Source organism: Argentina anserina, chromosome 7 (genome assembly GCF_933775445.1).
Source record: "Argentina anserina chromosome 7, drPotAnse1.1, whole genome shotgun sequence".
Classification (NCBI taxonomy): Eukaryota; Viridiplantae; Streptophyta; class Magnoliopsida; order Rosales; family Rosaceae; genus Argentina; species Argentina anserina.
Window position 1 is genome coordinate 19,611,125 of NC_065878.1, and position 15,798 is coordinate 19,626,922.

At 38.6% G+C, this 15,798-nt stretch overlaps 3 protein-coding genes across 3 annotated transcripts; all 3 read left to right on the forward strand.

Moving 5' to 3' along the window:
• Positions 1-242: 242 nt before the first annotated feature.
• On the forward strand, positions 243-2,093 carry LOC126802825 (UDP-glycosyltransferase 76F1-like). Its single transcript, XM_050530533.1, is given in 6 exon segments — positions 243-680; positions 682-713; positions 881-1,407; positions 1,409-1,549; positions 1,551-1,702; positions 2,033-2,093. Coding segments are annotated over 6 exon segments (1,281 nt in total). The 5' UTR covers positions 243-312.
• Positions 2,094-7,719: 5,626 nt separating this feature from the next.
• Positions 7,720-10,582, forward strand: LOC126802792 (UDP-glycosyltransferase 76F1-like). Its single transcript, XM_050530496.1, is given in 4 exon segments — positions 7,720-8,351; positions 9,740-9,958; positions 9,961-10,356; positions 10,359-10,582. Coding segments are annotated over 4 exon segments (1,314 nt in total). The 5' UTR covers positions 7,720-7,876.
• A 292-nt stretch (positions 10,583-10,874) lies between these two features.
• LOC126802666 (UDP-glycosyltransferase 76F1-like) lies at positions 10,875-13,077 on the forward strand. The gene is given in 3 exon segments (XM_050530319.1): positions 10,875-11,495; positions 11,497-11,518; positions 11,813-13,077. Coding segments are annotated over 3 exon segments (1,377 nt in total). The 5' UTR covers positions 10,875-11,045; the 3' UTR covers positions 12,718-13,077.
• Positions 13,078-15,798: the final 2,721 nt, after the last annotated feature.

Genomic DNA, 15,798 nt, shown 5'->3' on the forward strand with positions numbered 1-15,798 from the left:
ATATAATTTGGCGTTTGGTGCTGTGTTTTGTGCGACTTGTCTGTATCTCATGTTTTAATCATGCTGCAAATTAAGGGTCTACATCTAACTAACAAGCGGTACATATTTTATTTTATAAAAGAAGTAACATGTAAAAATTCTAACATAGAATATGTTATATAGCCTTTCATCGTGATGTATATAAATTCCTAGGTTAGATGGTTACTGTAGACATGTAAAGAAAGCAACAATACTGAAGCAATTAGACTCCAGGAATGGGGAGAAAAGGAGACTCAAACCAGAGCCACGCAGATACAGATCGCTCTATGTTTAATGGAGCAAATTAGGAAAGGCCGGAGGTTGATACTCTTCCCATTACCCTTTCAAGGCCATATAAAGATTAAAAACCCTATGCTTGAGCTAGCTAATGTTCTACACTTCAGAGGCTTCTCCATAACCATCATCCACACCAACTTCAACTCTTTCAACCCTTCAACCCACCCTCACTTCACCGTCCACTTGATCCCTGATGGCTTCTCTGAAACTGAGTTCTCCACAAACGATCCCAGCCTTCTTATTTCTCGTCTAAATGAACACTGTTGTGATCCTTTCCGGAACTGCCTGGCTAAATTGTTATCTGATGATGGTTCAGAGGAGCCTGTTGCCTGCTTAATCACTGACCCTCTCTTTTACTTCACTCAATCTGTGGGAAAAGGGTTACCTCCCAAAACAAGGTTAGTTTCTCTGAAAACACTTGGTTGCCTGCTAATTCCTAAGGTTTATATGCCTTAAAGCCAATAAAATCTACATGACTGAATGTAGGTATTTACTATTTAATTGGCTCACATTTTTCAATAGTATATACTCAAACTTAGAGCGCTATCTTTTTACTGTCTTGTAGAATCTCAACTAGAAGAGCCAGTAGTAGAGCTACCACCACTCAAGGTCAAAGACCTTCCAGTGATTAACTCTTGTGAGTCACAGGGATATTATCAACTACTGACCGAAATGTTAAATGAAATCAAGACCGCAAATGGAGTTATTTACAATACTTTTAAAGATCTTGAAGAACAGGCACTGGCTACAATCCAACAAGAATTTCCCATCCCAGTTTTCCCAATAGGCCCATTTCACAAATGGTTCCCAACCTCTTATTCAAGTAGTTTATTATTGGAGGATGAAAGTTGCATTTCATGGCTAAATACTCGACCACCAAAATCAGTTTTCTATGTTAGCTTTGGGAGCAATGCTACAGTGAATGAAGCTCAATTTTTGGAAATAGCTTGGGGACTAGCCAACACCAATCAACCCTTCTTGTGGGTGATTCGACCTGGATTAATCCAAGGCTCTGAATGGCTAGAAAAATTACCTCAAGGATACCTGGAGACGTTAAATGATAAGGGTCACATTGTGAAATGGGCACCACAGAAAAAAGGTGCTGGCTCATCCAGCTGTGGGACTATTTTGGACTCATAATGGATGGAAGTCCACATTAGAGAGTATTTTCTAGGGGGTGCCTATTATATGTATGCCACATTTCTCAGATCAAATGGTAAATGCAAGATGTGTTAAGTGCTATTTGGACAGTAGGGCTGCAGTTGGAGAAGGGGAGCAAGAGAGGTGAAATCGAAAAAACAATTCGAAAACTTATGGCAGAGAAAGAAGGGGAAGTGATCGGAAAAAATATGTCAACGCTTAAGGAGAAAACAAACCTTTCACTCAGTTGAGTGTCGTCGGATTTATTTTCTGGCGGCAAGATAGTGAGAAAGATGTGTTATTAGCAATTATTCTTCGCAGTAGTCGAGTTATCTTTCCGGTATGTCACCGCTATTTTAAAGCAAATACAGTAGCCGGTAGTGCACTCTTTACTAATTGGTGACTAGTTGAGTACATGTTTGTAGAGATGTCTGATATTATTTCAAGTCTTTGTAATTAGAGGTTTAGGCTTAATGTCCCTCTTGTATTCGTCAGTTTCATTAATCAAGATTCGAGGGTAGCCTCACAAGCCCTCTTTACAAAAAAAAAAAAAAAAACCTTACACAGTTACACTCGTAGAAGGTGGCTCTTCATACCAATCCTTGGATGGCTTGGTTAACCACATTTTATCATTATAAAGTCACTGTTTGATCAAAAGTACCATATTTCTATCATTATAGAAGTCACTATTATCAAATGTGCCACAATTTTATCAATATAAAGTTTCTGATTGATCAAAATGTGTCTGGACTATGTAGCAGATCACCTTGTCAAACAGGAAAAAAAACAGAGAAAAGAATAATATATCAAACTAAGGCTATATCTACTCAAGTATATATTTGTAATTATACCAAATTTATACCTAAAGCTCATTGTTCTAAACTTCAAATTAAGGTCCAACAGTGTACTCTCGTCAGCTTATTAAGAGGAACCAGCACATGAGTGACAAGTGGGACGTAATGTTATCTATTGAAATATGAAGAGAGCTAAGAACAAGGGTTAAATGTTTCTGTATATTTCTTGAACACTTCAACAAAGAGAATACAAGAATAAATAGAACATCAAGAACTAGATAAAGACTGCTAAGTTAAAACGAGATTAAGGATCTAGCAGGTAAAACCTAAGGAGATATACATTGGGAAGCTAAATGTTGTAAGGTCACTAATCAGCCGATTTAAGTAGAAAAAGGACTGAGATTGCAGCTGGCTTGCTCTGCAAGCAACAACTGCTGCACTTGCTGCTGATCAGACAATGCAGCATTAATGGTTGAAACAACAGCACTTCTCTTCACTCCCCTTCAAGCTGGATCGAGGGCAGCTCTCGAGCCAAGCTTGGACAATAAACATTCAAACTGTGCCGAGGGAAGGATCTTGGTAAAAATATCGGCAAGTTGATCACACGATTTAACATACGCTGTTGACAAAGTCTTTGATTGCACCTGATCTCGCACAAAATGGCAATCCACTTCTATGTGTTTTGTGCGTTCATGAAACACAGAATTGGCAGCAATATGCATAGCGGCTTGATTATCACAATACAAGGTGATAGGTTCAGCACAAGAGATTTGCAAATCTATGAGCAAGGTCTTGAGCCAAATCAGTTCACATGCTGTTGAGGCCATGGCTCTATACTCCGCTTCTGCACTGGACCGTGCGACCACTGATTGTTTTTTACTCTTCCATGTAACAATGTTTCCTCCAACAAAGGTGCAATAGCCAGTGGTAGACTTTCGATCTAGTGAGTTACCTGCCCAATCCGAGTCTGTGTAACCTTCAAGTTTAAAGTGATCATGTTTTTTCATGAAAATTCCTCTAGTGACTGAGCCTTTAAGATATCGCAAAATACGTTTAACAAGCTTGAAATGGTAATGAGTGGAGCATGCATGAATTGACTTACAAGACTCACAGCGTAAGTGATATTCGGACGAGTGATGGTAAGATAGATGAGCTTTCCCACCAATCTTTGATAAGAGGATAAATCTGTGAGAAGTTCACTAGCTTCTTCCATCTTGATGAGCAAAGGAAGAGGAGTATGTGCAAGCTTGCTATCAACCATATCAACCTCTGCCAAAAGATCAAGAATATACTTTCTTTGGTTCAAAAATAGACCGGATGTAGATTGATCCATTTCTATCCCAAGAAAATACTTCAATGCTCCAAGATCTTTGATGGAGAATGTAGCATGCAAAGTTTGTTTGAGAGCTTGAATCTCTTCTGCATTGTCACCAGTGAGGATGAGATCGTCCACATACACCAAAACAATTAGTCTCCCAGCGCGACCATTTCGAATGAACATGGAAGAGTCTGCAACATTTCTCTTGAAACCACAAGTAGAAAGAACTGAGCTAAGTTTAGAATACCAAGCTCTAGGAGATTGCTTTAATCCAGAGATTGCCTTATGAAGCTTGCATACCACTCCAGGATTTGATGCTTGAGGATGACCTGGAGGCAATTTCATATAGACATCTTCTTCTAGTTCACCATGTAAGAACGCATTTTTCACGTCCATTTGAGACAATGACCAGCCACAATTAACTGCAACAGATAAGAGAACACGCACTGTATTCATCTTTGCCTCTGGAGCAAAGGTTTCTTTATAATCCACTCCAAATGTTTGAGTGAATCCCCGCGCAACTAACCGTGCTTTACACCTCTCCACAGTGCTATCAGAGTGAAATTTAACTTTGTACACCCATCTTGCACCTACAACTTTATGACCTTTAGGTAGATTAACAATACTCCATGTCTTATTGTCATCTAAGGCCTTAAGCTCATCATGCATGGCTTGTCTCCAAACCGGAGAGGAGTTAGCCTCTTCAAAGGACTTTGGCTCAACAACATCATGCAATTTGATTAAAAAGGAATAATGAGAAGCTGTTACCTTATCTGGATACACAACATTACCAATTGCATGTCGAGGCTTGTAAGTTTCGAACCCTTGTAACCTAGTATTCAGTTTCCTAGTCCGACTAGGATACCTTTTAGTTTGTGGATTTGGAACTGTAACTGATTCATTTTCAGTTGGAGCTTCTGCTTCACCTTGAATGTCACCTTCTTCTTCAGCCTCCTCGTGATCTTCATTCCCATGATCTTGAGTTTCAACTCTGGTCTCAGAAACAAAAGTGTCACCCGGGTTTGTGGAGCCATTTTCTGAACCCTCAGTGGCAATGATGAGAGTTGGTCTCAGCTGCTCAAATAACTCCCCCTCAATATCATTCTCGGATTCTTGATAGAAATAGTTTCCTTCATCAAAACGAACATCTCTAGAAACAATCAATTTTCTAGATGTAGAATCATAGCATTTGTAACCCTTTTTAGAAGATGAATAACCAAGAAAGACACATCTAATGGCTCTAGCATCAAGTTTATCTCGATTGTGAGATTGCACATGAACATAGCACACACAACCAAATAATAAGATGATCAATGTTGATTTTTCTTCCTTTAAGTACCTCAAATGGGGAGTTGTAGTCCAATACTCTACTGGGGAGTCGGTTTATGATGTATGCAGCTGTTTGAATGGCTTGAGACCAAAAACGTTTAGGCACGTTTGCTTGAAGCATGATTGCTCTTGTTTTCTCCAACAGATCACGGTTCTTTCGTTCAGCAACTCCATTTTGTTGTGGAGTTCCTACACAAGTTGTCTGATGAAAGATGCCTTGATCATTAAGATAATTAGTCATAGTCTTAGATGTATATTCAGTGCCATTATCCGATCTCAGGATGCATATGTTAGATGAGAAATGATTTTTCACTAAGTTATTGAAATTTGTAAAGCTGGTTGCAACTTCATTCTTAGCTTTAAGAAGGTACACAAAGGTGGTTCTTGAATAATCATCAATGAAGGTAACATAATACTTAAAACCATCAAAAGAAGTTGTTCTTGCAGGACCCCATACATCTGAGTGAATAAATTCAAAAACTCTAGTAGCTCTAGAACCTATAGATGGGAAGGGCAACCTAGTAGCTTTGGATCTGTGACATGTCTCACAATGATCCAGATCATTACACAAAAATGGAAATAAAGATGACAACACTTGAGATGAAGGATGAGCAAGACGTCTGTGCCATAAGAGCTGACTAGGTGAAGATGATTTTGCATGGAGACTTTTGGAAATAGAAGACAGGATAGAGATGTAATATAGACCATTTAGGAAGAAACCTTCACCAATCTTCCTTCCTATCTGACGATCCTGAAAGTTCACACTTTGAGTTGTAAAACAAATAAGGCAATCTAAATCATGAGCTATCCTTCACACAGATAGGAGTTTAAAAGGAAAGGACGGTACAAACATTACTCTAGAGTCAATATTATGAGAGAACATTTTCATCTTTCCTCTACCTACAATAGGTACTTTTTTTCCAGTTGCTACTGACACGAAAGTTGGTTTTTCAAATGTATGAAAATCATTTAAACATGATGCATCATGTGACATGTGATCAGAGGCTCCTGAATCTACAATCCATAGATCATGACTATAACTAAGTTCAATAGCAGTAGAGATAGCGCATATGATACCTGGGATCTCATCATGTTTTGCAAAATTTCCATCAGCTAGATATCCTGCAAATTTTCCCAACACGGCTGTGGTTCCACTGCTCTCAGTTCCTCCTTGTCGTTGTTGCAGAAACGAAGCAAACTCGTTTATGAGACTGATAGGACTCAAAGTAAAGTCCCTTCCTCCTTGATTGCTACTACTCGCAACATGTGCTTTAGGAATGTATGACTGCTTACCTTGGCCTCTATACTTCTTGTCATCATTGAACTTAGGTTTAAATTCAGGATGCAAGATCCAGCATGTCTCCTTTAAGTGGCCAATACCAGATCTCCCAATAATAACACAGTGGGAGCACTTTAGGTCTGGCCTTTTCCCTTTGTATGGTCTAGTGCTAGCAAAAGCCCTAGCTTCAGATACACTTGCCTCATGATTATGACTAGCTTCATCTGTGCTCATAGTCTTCTTCCTTGTTTCTTCACGCGTGATTGTTTGGACCACAGTTTCAAGTGATGGAAGAGTTGAAGACATTAAGATGTGACTCCTAAGATCTTCATATTCTGAGTTGAGGCCAGCAAGTAGCATGAAGATTTGATCTTCCTCAGCACGTTGATGTAAGATCTTTGAGTCAGTGGTATGAGGACGATACTGATTTAACTCGTTCCATCTTGACTTCAAGTTTCCAAGGTATTGGATGAAGGAGTAGTTACCTTGATGAAGCTCGGACAACTCCTTTTTAAGTTGAAAAACACGCACAGAATTATTCAAGCTACCATACATACCTTTGACTTCCCGCCATAAATTCAATGCAGATTCTGCATAGCCAAAGATCTCTCTCATCTTTGGTTCCATTGAATTCAGTATCCATGACATAACTAACTTGTCTTGGCCCATCCAATGATTATAATCAGGAGAAGAGGCAGCGGGAGGTTTGATTGTGCCATTAATGTAGCCAATCTTGTATCTACCAGTAAGAGCAAGGTTGATCGCTCGAGACCAATGAAGATAGTTGAATTCATTAAGGAGGGTTGAGGTAAGACGCTGACTTGTGTCAGCTGAATCATGGTTTGAAGAAGAACTGTTGTCTCCCTCATCAGGTTTGTTTCCTCCAGCCATTATCACTTAATGGAGAAGGTAGATGAAGAAGTAATGGATTTTGCAGAGATACCTGCTCTGATACCATATTGAAATATGAAGAGAGCTAAGAACACGGCTTAAATGTTTCTGTATATTTTTTGAACACTTCAACAAAGAGAATACAAGAATAAATAGAACATCAAGAACTAGATAAAGACTGCTAAGTTAAAACGAGATTAAGGATCTAGCAGGTAAAACCTAAGGAGATATACATTGGGAAGCTAAATGTTGTAAGGTCACTAATCAGCCGATTTAAGCAGAAAAAAGACTGAGATTGCAGCTGGCTTGCTCTGCAAGCAACAGCTGCTGCACTTGCTGCTGATCAGACAATGCAGCATTAATGGTTGAAACAACAACACTTCTCTTCATTATCTCTTTACATGACTTAGCTTTCTGGACCTCACCTGTATGCTAGGCTTACAATGCCAAACAAATTGGCATAATCAACTAGTTGTAAGCATATATGGTCAGCTGGACTATAGAAATGAAGGTGCACATCTATCTGGCATGTGCTGCAAATTAGATATGGGAAAAGCTATTCTTTTACTAATTTGCTAAACTAATGCATGAAAATAATAGATAGGCAGTTGTTTGGTCTCTGATTATGATATAAGGCAAGTGTACAATAGGATAGACCAGTGAGGTCAAGGAAAAGGCAGCAAGGTCAATGAGAGCTTATCACCAAGAGGGAAAGGAGTAAACTTGTTCAGGAGCACACTATCCAACCAATCAAGCAAGCCAACCTTCCTGGACGAGAGAGATCCTAGCAAACACAGTCAGGCCCTCCAAATGGAGCAACTTAGACGGGGTCGGAGATTGATACTCTTCCCACTGCCCTTTCAAGGCCATATAAATCCCATGCTTGAGCTGGCCAACATCTTACACTGGAAAGGCTTCTCCATAACCATTATCCAAAGCAACTTCAACTCTCTCAACCCTTCAAGCCATCCCAACTTCACCTTCCACTCATTAAATATCGGATTAACTGAAAGCGAAACCTCAACAAAGGATCCGCTCCTACTTCTTTCTCTTCTTAATTTGAAGTATTGTGAACCTTTCCTACAATGTTTACTTATGATTCTGTCTGATGTTTCAATGGAGCCTGTTAGTTGTTTAATTACCGACTCCGTCTATGACTTCACTCAATCTGTTGCAGCGGACCTAAAGCTGCCAAGGATTCTATTAAGGACTGGGAGTGCCTCTTCATTTGCAATTTATAATGCATTTCCACTTCTCCGAGAGAAAGGCTACCTCCCTAAACAAGGTAAGTTACACTAGAGGAATAAGTATATCTCTTACATATAGTTATACACTTGTTATAGCTTATATCTTGCTCAAGCACTCATACGCATACGTATCAAAGACTTGACATTTAGATAGTGTATTCAGTGCTTCAGCGGTGTGCAACAACCAGCAGCACGTGTTTTGATCACGTGACTTTTTAAGAAACCTTCATTACCTCCGTCCGCTCACATTCAGTTCAAAACAAGACAAAAAAAGTAAAACAAAAAATTTACTATCACCATTAGCTGGGCATGTGAGACTCCCCAGTTCCCTCAGTCAAATGTGTTGTTGAATGCTTGTATTTGAATCGCCGGCAATTATTTGTTTCAAGCTCTTTCCTTCTCTTTTCAACAAAGCCGAGTGTTGCCTCAGAGATCCATCAATGGGGTACATATAGGAAGCACGTGAGAATCACGCGAAGAAGAAGGTAGAAGAACTGCTGAGGAGCAAAATGAAGCAGAAGGCGATGAAGGAGTGCAAAGATTACGCGGCCAATGCCAAATATGCATAGTGCTCCACCGACAGAACCATCTCCGTTGTTTGGCAGTGCCAACAAGAAGCCAAGAATTGAACAATTGCCTTCACCAATTCACTAACGATGATGTCTTGGAGCAAATGAAAACGGATTGCATGCTTCAATGGGAGGTCTACCAGAAGTCTAAATCCATCCTCTATCTAAGCTATGCACAAAACCAATAGAACTGAGTTTGTTGTTAAGCCGAATATTGTATTTAGAATCATGTTGAAAACATCATTGGTTTCAATTTTGCTCTAGAATGGGATCTCAATCTCGGCAACAAATCGGAAATCATCGAATCTTCAAGTCTGATTTTAATGAGGGCGATTAAGCAAGTGCCCATGGGTTCTCTTCCTTTTTTAGTTTCCCCCAATTTCTAAAACTTTAATTTTTCTGGGTTCATCAATTTCCAATAGTGAAGAAAAAAAAATGCTCTCGGCGATTTTTCTAACTCAAGATGAACTGAAGAATCTTCCGGCGTATAAGGCCATCAAATATGTTGAGTTCGGCATGGTTCTCGGCTTCCTCCCTTCACCGGCGAACGAGCAAGCTAAATAGGCACCGCCACCACAAAGAGAGGAGCTGGGGTTCTAAAAAAAATACTTTAATCGAGGGTTAAAAACATAGAATTTTTTACATGACAGATTTTTAGTCAACAATGATATTGACCGTTAAAGAAACTGACGACTTTAACTCTAATCGGATGGATGTAAATTCATGGTTTTTTATTACTATAAATGAAAGGCTGAAAATGTCTCTATTTCAGTGAAATATACAACGGTGTCTGCACACCTTAGTGCATACAATCTGTTTCCTGACATTTATTATTTCCCTTCCCATTTTGGCTTTAGATTCTAGATTAGAAGAGGAAGTGACAGAGCTTCCACCTCTCAAGGTTAAGGACCTTCCAATTATCAACAGTGATGGTCCAGAGAGATTTTTTAATCTAATCGCTAACCTGGAAATTCAGACCAAGACCTCAGATGGATTGATTCTTAATACTTTTGAAGACCTTGAAGAAAACTCAATGGCTACCATTCGCCAGAATTATCCTATTCCAGTTTTCTCGCTAGGCCATTTCACAAATGCTACGCTGCAAACTCTTCTTTGACTTCAAGTAGCTTATTAGCACAAGACCAGAGTTGCATTTCATGGCTAAACACACAAGCACCGGAATCTGTTATTTATGTCAGCTTTGGAAGCATTGCAGCAATAAAGGAAATTCAGGTTTTGGAGATAGCTTCGGGACTAGCCAACAGCAATCAGCCGTTCTTGTGGGTTATTCGACCCGGATTAGTCCATGGGTCAGATTGGCTTGAAGCATTACCTAGTGCGTGTCTTGAGACATTGAACGGTAAGGGTCACATTGTTAAATGGGCACCTCAAAAAGAAGTGGTTTCCCATCAAGCAGTCGGTTTGTTTTGGACTCACAATAGCTGGAATTCTACTTTAGAGAGTATATGCGAGGGGTACCTATGATTTGTGTGCCGTGTTCTGCTAAACAAATGATGAATGCAAGATATGTAAGTGATGTTTGGAAGGTCGGGTTGCAGTTACAAGATGGGGTTGAGAGAGCCAATATTGAAAAAACCATTAGAACACTAATGCAGAAGGCAAATCTTTGCCTGAAACAAGGTGGTTCATCACACCAATCCTTAGATGCCTTGACTAAGCACATACTATCACTTCAGTGAATTGTATTTCAAGACTCAGAATCATCATTGATTATAATGTGGATGTAGGTCATTATATAAAACAAAACGTATAGATAATCTATTATATTTTTAAAAGTATTATAGATAATGATTAATATTTTTACAAAGAAGGAGCGGGAAACAAAGATGCATCTCTTTCTAGTCTTCTAGTTTTATGAGTTGTAAACCCTTGGGATTAGGAAAAGATACCTCCTGCCTCTTCCAATGAATTTGAGTTAATGTCATCAGCTACGATGATTGTTATGCAAACCCCATGTCAGTTTCTCTCCTATCAAATGCTGCTAGATTAAGGAAAAAAGGTTGGTGAAGCTATGGAAGGCCACCAAACAAACGCTGCAATTTAAAAATGAGCTATTTGTTCTGTGTGCCTAACAAGGAGGGGACTAGGACAAGAGAAACACCGGTTTCACAAGCCAAGCAAACTGAGTCATTCTAACTCGGAATGGAGCAACGGAAGGGGCGGAGATTGATACTCTTCCCACTGCCCTTCCAAGGTCATATAAACCCCATGCTAGAGCTCGCCAACATTCTACACCTGAAAGGCTTCTCCATAACCATCATTCACACCAACTACAACTCTCTCAATCCTTCAAGCCATCCACATTTCACCTTTCACTCAATTTCAGATGGCTTATCTGAAAGTGAGGCCTCCGCAAAGGATATCCTCCGCCTCATTTCTCTTTTAAATGTCAAATGTGTTGAACCTTTCCGAGAATGCTTGGCCAGCTTGTTATCTGATGTTTCAGAAGAGCCAGTTGCTTGCTTGATATCAGACGCTATCTTTCACTTCGCTCAATCTGTTGCCGATCGCCTTAAGGTCCCAACGGTTGTTTTAAGGACTGGGGGTGCTTCTTCATTTACTGTTTTTGCTGCATTTCCACAACTGCGTGAAAAAGGGCTACATCCCAATACAAGGTTCAGTTTCTTACTTGGTTACTTCTTTGTCTGTCTTGGAACTTGATTGGTAAAATTAATGTAGATACTTAAGGGCATTATGGCATTACCTGAGATCTAGAAGACTACAACCTAGTAGCCAATTTATAGTTCCAATTATTATCTCTTTGTATTACTCCATGCAACAATGCCTATATGACTGTCACTAGTTATTACTCATTCTTGAGCTCCTCTAATGGCTATATGTCAGCTAATATCACACATGACATTGATGACAACAATACTTATTCGCTTCCCTTCCTACATTGGTATTAGATTCTAGACTAGAAGAGCCAGTGTCAGAGTTCCCACATCTCAGAGTCAAAGACCTTCCCGTGCTGAAGAGGTGGGAGTCGGAGGAATGCTATCAACTAGTAGAAGGCATGTCAAATGGATTCAAGACCTCAAAGGGACTAATTTTTAATACTTTTGAAGAGCTTGAAGAGCAGGCACTGGGGAAAATTCGACAACATTTCCCCATTCCAATTTTCCCTATAGGACCATTTCATTTCCCTACAGCCTCTTCTTCACTTCCATTGTCAACAGAAGATGAAAGTTGCATTACATGGCTAAACAGTCAAGCACCAAAATCTGTTATCTATGTTAGCTTTGGGAGTATTGCTGCAATAAATGAAGCTCAGTTTTTGGAGATAGCTTGGGGACTGGCCAACAGCAAGCAGCCTTTCTTATGGGTGATTCGACCTGAATCAATCCACGGAGGTTCGCAATGGCTTGAGCTATTACCTAGTGAACTTCTAGAAAACTTCAATGTGAGGGGGAACATTGTGAAATGGTCTCCCCAAAAAGAAGTGTTATCACATCCAGCCGTAGGAGTCTTTTGGGCTCATAACGGCTGGAACTCTACACTGGAAAGCATTTGTGAGGGAGTTCCCATGATTTGTATGCCATGCTTCACTGATCAAATGGTGAACGCAATATACGTAACTAATATCTGGAAGATTGGTTTGCAGCTAGAGAAAGGAGCAGACAGAGGTGAAATCGAAAGAATGATTAGAAGACTAATGCAGGAGAAAGAAGGGGAAGAGATCAAAGCTAGAAGCTTGAAGTTAATGGAGAAGGCCAATCTCTGCTTCAAACGAGGTGGCTCTTCATACCAATCCTTGGACGGCTTGGTTAAACATATTCTATCACTGGAATCATTTGTTTTTGGAACTCAGTGAATTCCCCAACATGGTTCTTGGGAAATTCATTTGGGTTATCTATGAGGGCTACAAGTTCATAAGAAGTAGTGCTTATGTCCTTGACTCTATCCATTTTCTTAATAAAACTAGCAGAGCATTTGCATTTCAATATTTACCACTATCAGTGAAGATCATCAACAAAATATTTATAATAGAGATAGTGCAACTATATTAAGCCAACTCAATTCTTCATTGTAATCAATTTTACTGAAATGTAGATTATTAGGGCAAAAACAGAAAAAAGATTAAAGAGAAATTCTTCAAACCTGGAGAGATGGGTTCATGGAGATAAAAGAAAGCCCTCTAACGGTATGAGATGTCTTCCCGCCAAAAATTTCGTCGTCGGCGGCCGAGGCAAGCTAAAAATCTTCATCAGCAAAGCGCTTTGAGTGATTACATTTCTGGTTTAGTAATTTCAGAAAGGCTTCTTTCCGGGTTTTTTTTTTGTTAATGAATAATGGCATAAATGCCTATTTGCACCTTAAACTTGGCTGAAATTGTCAATTTACATCATGAACTTGCATTTGAGTCAATTTACCTCCTAAATTTGGTAAAAATTGCCGATTTACACCCCGAACTTGTTTTTGAGTCAATTTACCACCTAAACTTGGTAAAAATTGTTGATTTGCACCACATCAGTTAAATTTAACTGTTTTTATCAAATTTTGCGTCACATGTCATGCACATGAGGGGTAATGTTGTCATTTTCTATTTATATTTTTCTTAAAAACAAATAAAAATATTCTTTAAAATGAGGATTATTTTGTTAATAAATTATTTATTTACATCTTTTTTTCTATCTACTTAACCCTACTTTGAATTATATGTTCAATATACCCATCCATTCAAATATAGTGTGTTGTGTATAAATATATTTTTATATGTACACATTGTTGGAGGATGAACAAAAAGAGAATAATAACGACGTAATAGAACATAACGTAACCGTTTATTGATTGATAATGAGGTCAATATATATGCATTACATAACCACAATCTCATAGGATTCGGAGTCCTAATCTATTACAGAGATGCGAATCTATCTCTAACAGGAAACCTAATAAGGCTAAGACACACACAATGCTAGAATAGTAATTCTCCCAGAGCACACATTTATTTTTAATTTTCATTGTATTTATTTATATTTTTCTAATATCTTTTAACATACTATATCACGTAAAATAATAAATATATAAATCAATAACATGTTTCAAAAAAACAAACATTATAGCAAGTGTTCCTCTTAAGTAATTTTATTAATTTATTTCATTATTCAATATGAATAAATATATAATGACAATACTATCCCTTAAATGCATGACATGTGACACAAAATTGGATAGAAACAGTTAAATTTAACAGATGGGGTGCAAATCGGTAATTTTTACCAAGTTTAGGAGGTAAATTGACTCAAATACAAGTTCGAGGTGTAAATCGGCAATTTTTACCAAGTTTAGGAGGTAAATTGACTCAAATGCAAGTTCGGGGTGCAAATTGACAATTTCAGCCAAATTTGAAGTGCAAATCGGCATTTATGAATAATTGATAAACGGGACGAAGCCCAAAAAGGCTGAAAAAATCAAGCCCATATTACAAAAGAAACCCAAACAATTCAATCTCAATCAAAGAGAAGGAAAAATAAGAAATGCACTGGGAGCAAAAAGGAGCGGAGGAAACAAACCTCCTAATCAAGCTCCATGAGGACATGGCAAACTATCATTACGAAGTACAAGAATAAGAGACGGTGGGGGTGTCTCTGACCAATTACAGAGACCCAACGTCCGTTGACCAAGCTTTGCAGCTTCATGAGTGGCCCTATTAGCCAATATGGGAATTCATTCCCAGGTAACCCGATCAAAAAAGTGACTGCGCCAAATAATCTCATCCAAGATCAGGTTAGTTCTCAAATTACTCATTTTCTCGTTAGTGTTAAGGTCTTTGATGATTGATTGGGAATCAGATCGAAATAAGATGTTTGTGTGTCCCATTTGTATTGCCATATTGACACCAACAAGTAGAGCTCTTGCCTCAACCAACTCCACATCATCCACCACCATCTGAAAGGCTGAGCCACCAATAAGCTGACATTGATGGTCCCGAACGATCACACCACCACCTCCACTATTCGATGAGGTCCAACAAGCATCAGTACTTAGAACAATAGTCCCTGGCGGAACTGGAGGCCATAAAGAATAGGACCGACTACTAATTGAAGTCATTGGAGGAGTCTTGTTTGCCAGGAACTCGAAAGCGGCCGCCGATCCCAAACTCATAATCAGATTCGGATTCAATGGAGCAGCTTGAAAAACAAACTTACAGCGAGCTTTCTTCTTTCCGGATTTGGGTCATCTTGTTGGGTTCTTTTTTGGGCTTAAAGTACACTGTCCGAAATACTGCATGAGAAATTGACCAAAAAAATAAAACAAAATATTGTATGAGACAATTAAAGAAAAATTTCCGGCGATTAATTCACTAATTTGTTGTAGCTCTTTTAGGTTGTTACTCTGTTTACCTTATACATATAACGAATTTTCAAACCATACACAGACACCATATAATAGGTGACGTGGAGCGTATTTGGTCGGAAGACGTGCATAAACACAAAATTAGCTCTAACATCGTAATGAGAATAATATCTTGTTTAAAACAATTAACCATAATACATAATTATGAACTCATTAACACTATCCTATTTTCCCACGTGATTGAGAATATAAATAAAAACCACGAACATACAGCCATTATTTCCCTTGGTTTTTTTCGATGAAACATTATTTCCCTCGGTTGATAACTTGATATCTCTCACTCAGCCATCGATCTCTTCCTAGCTTGTCTGGTGGGATATGGACATCGATCAGGACATGTGTTCTTCAATTAAAAATGACTTGTTTGGGTGATAAAAATGGATTTAATCATGGAATTTGTAAACATAATTATTTTTTAACTAGTAATTATTTTCTTTTAATCAAATTATTATAAAACATGAAAAAGTTTGTGTCACCAAATAATTCCAATGTCGAATGTTTTAAAACATATTGATAACATATCAAACACAACAAC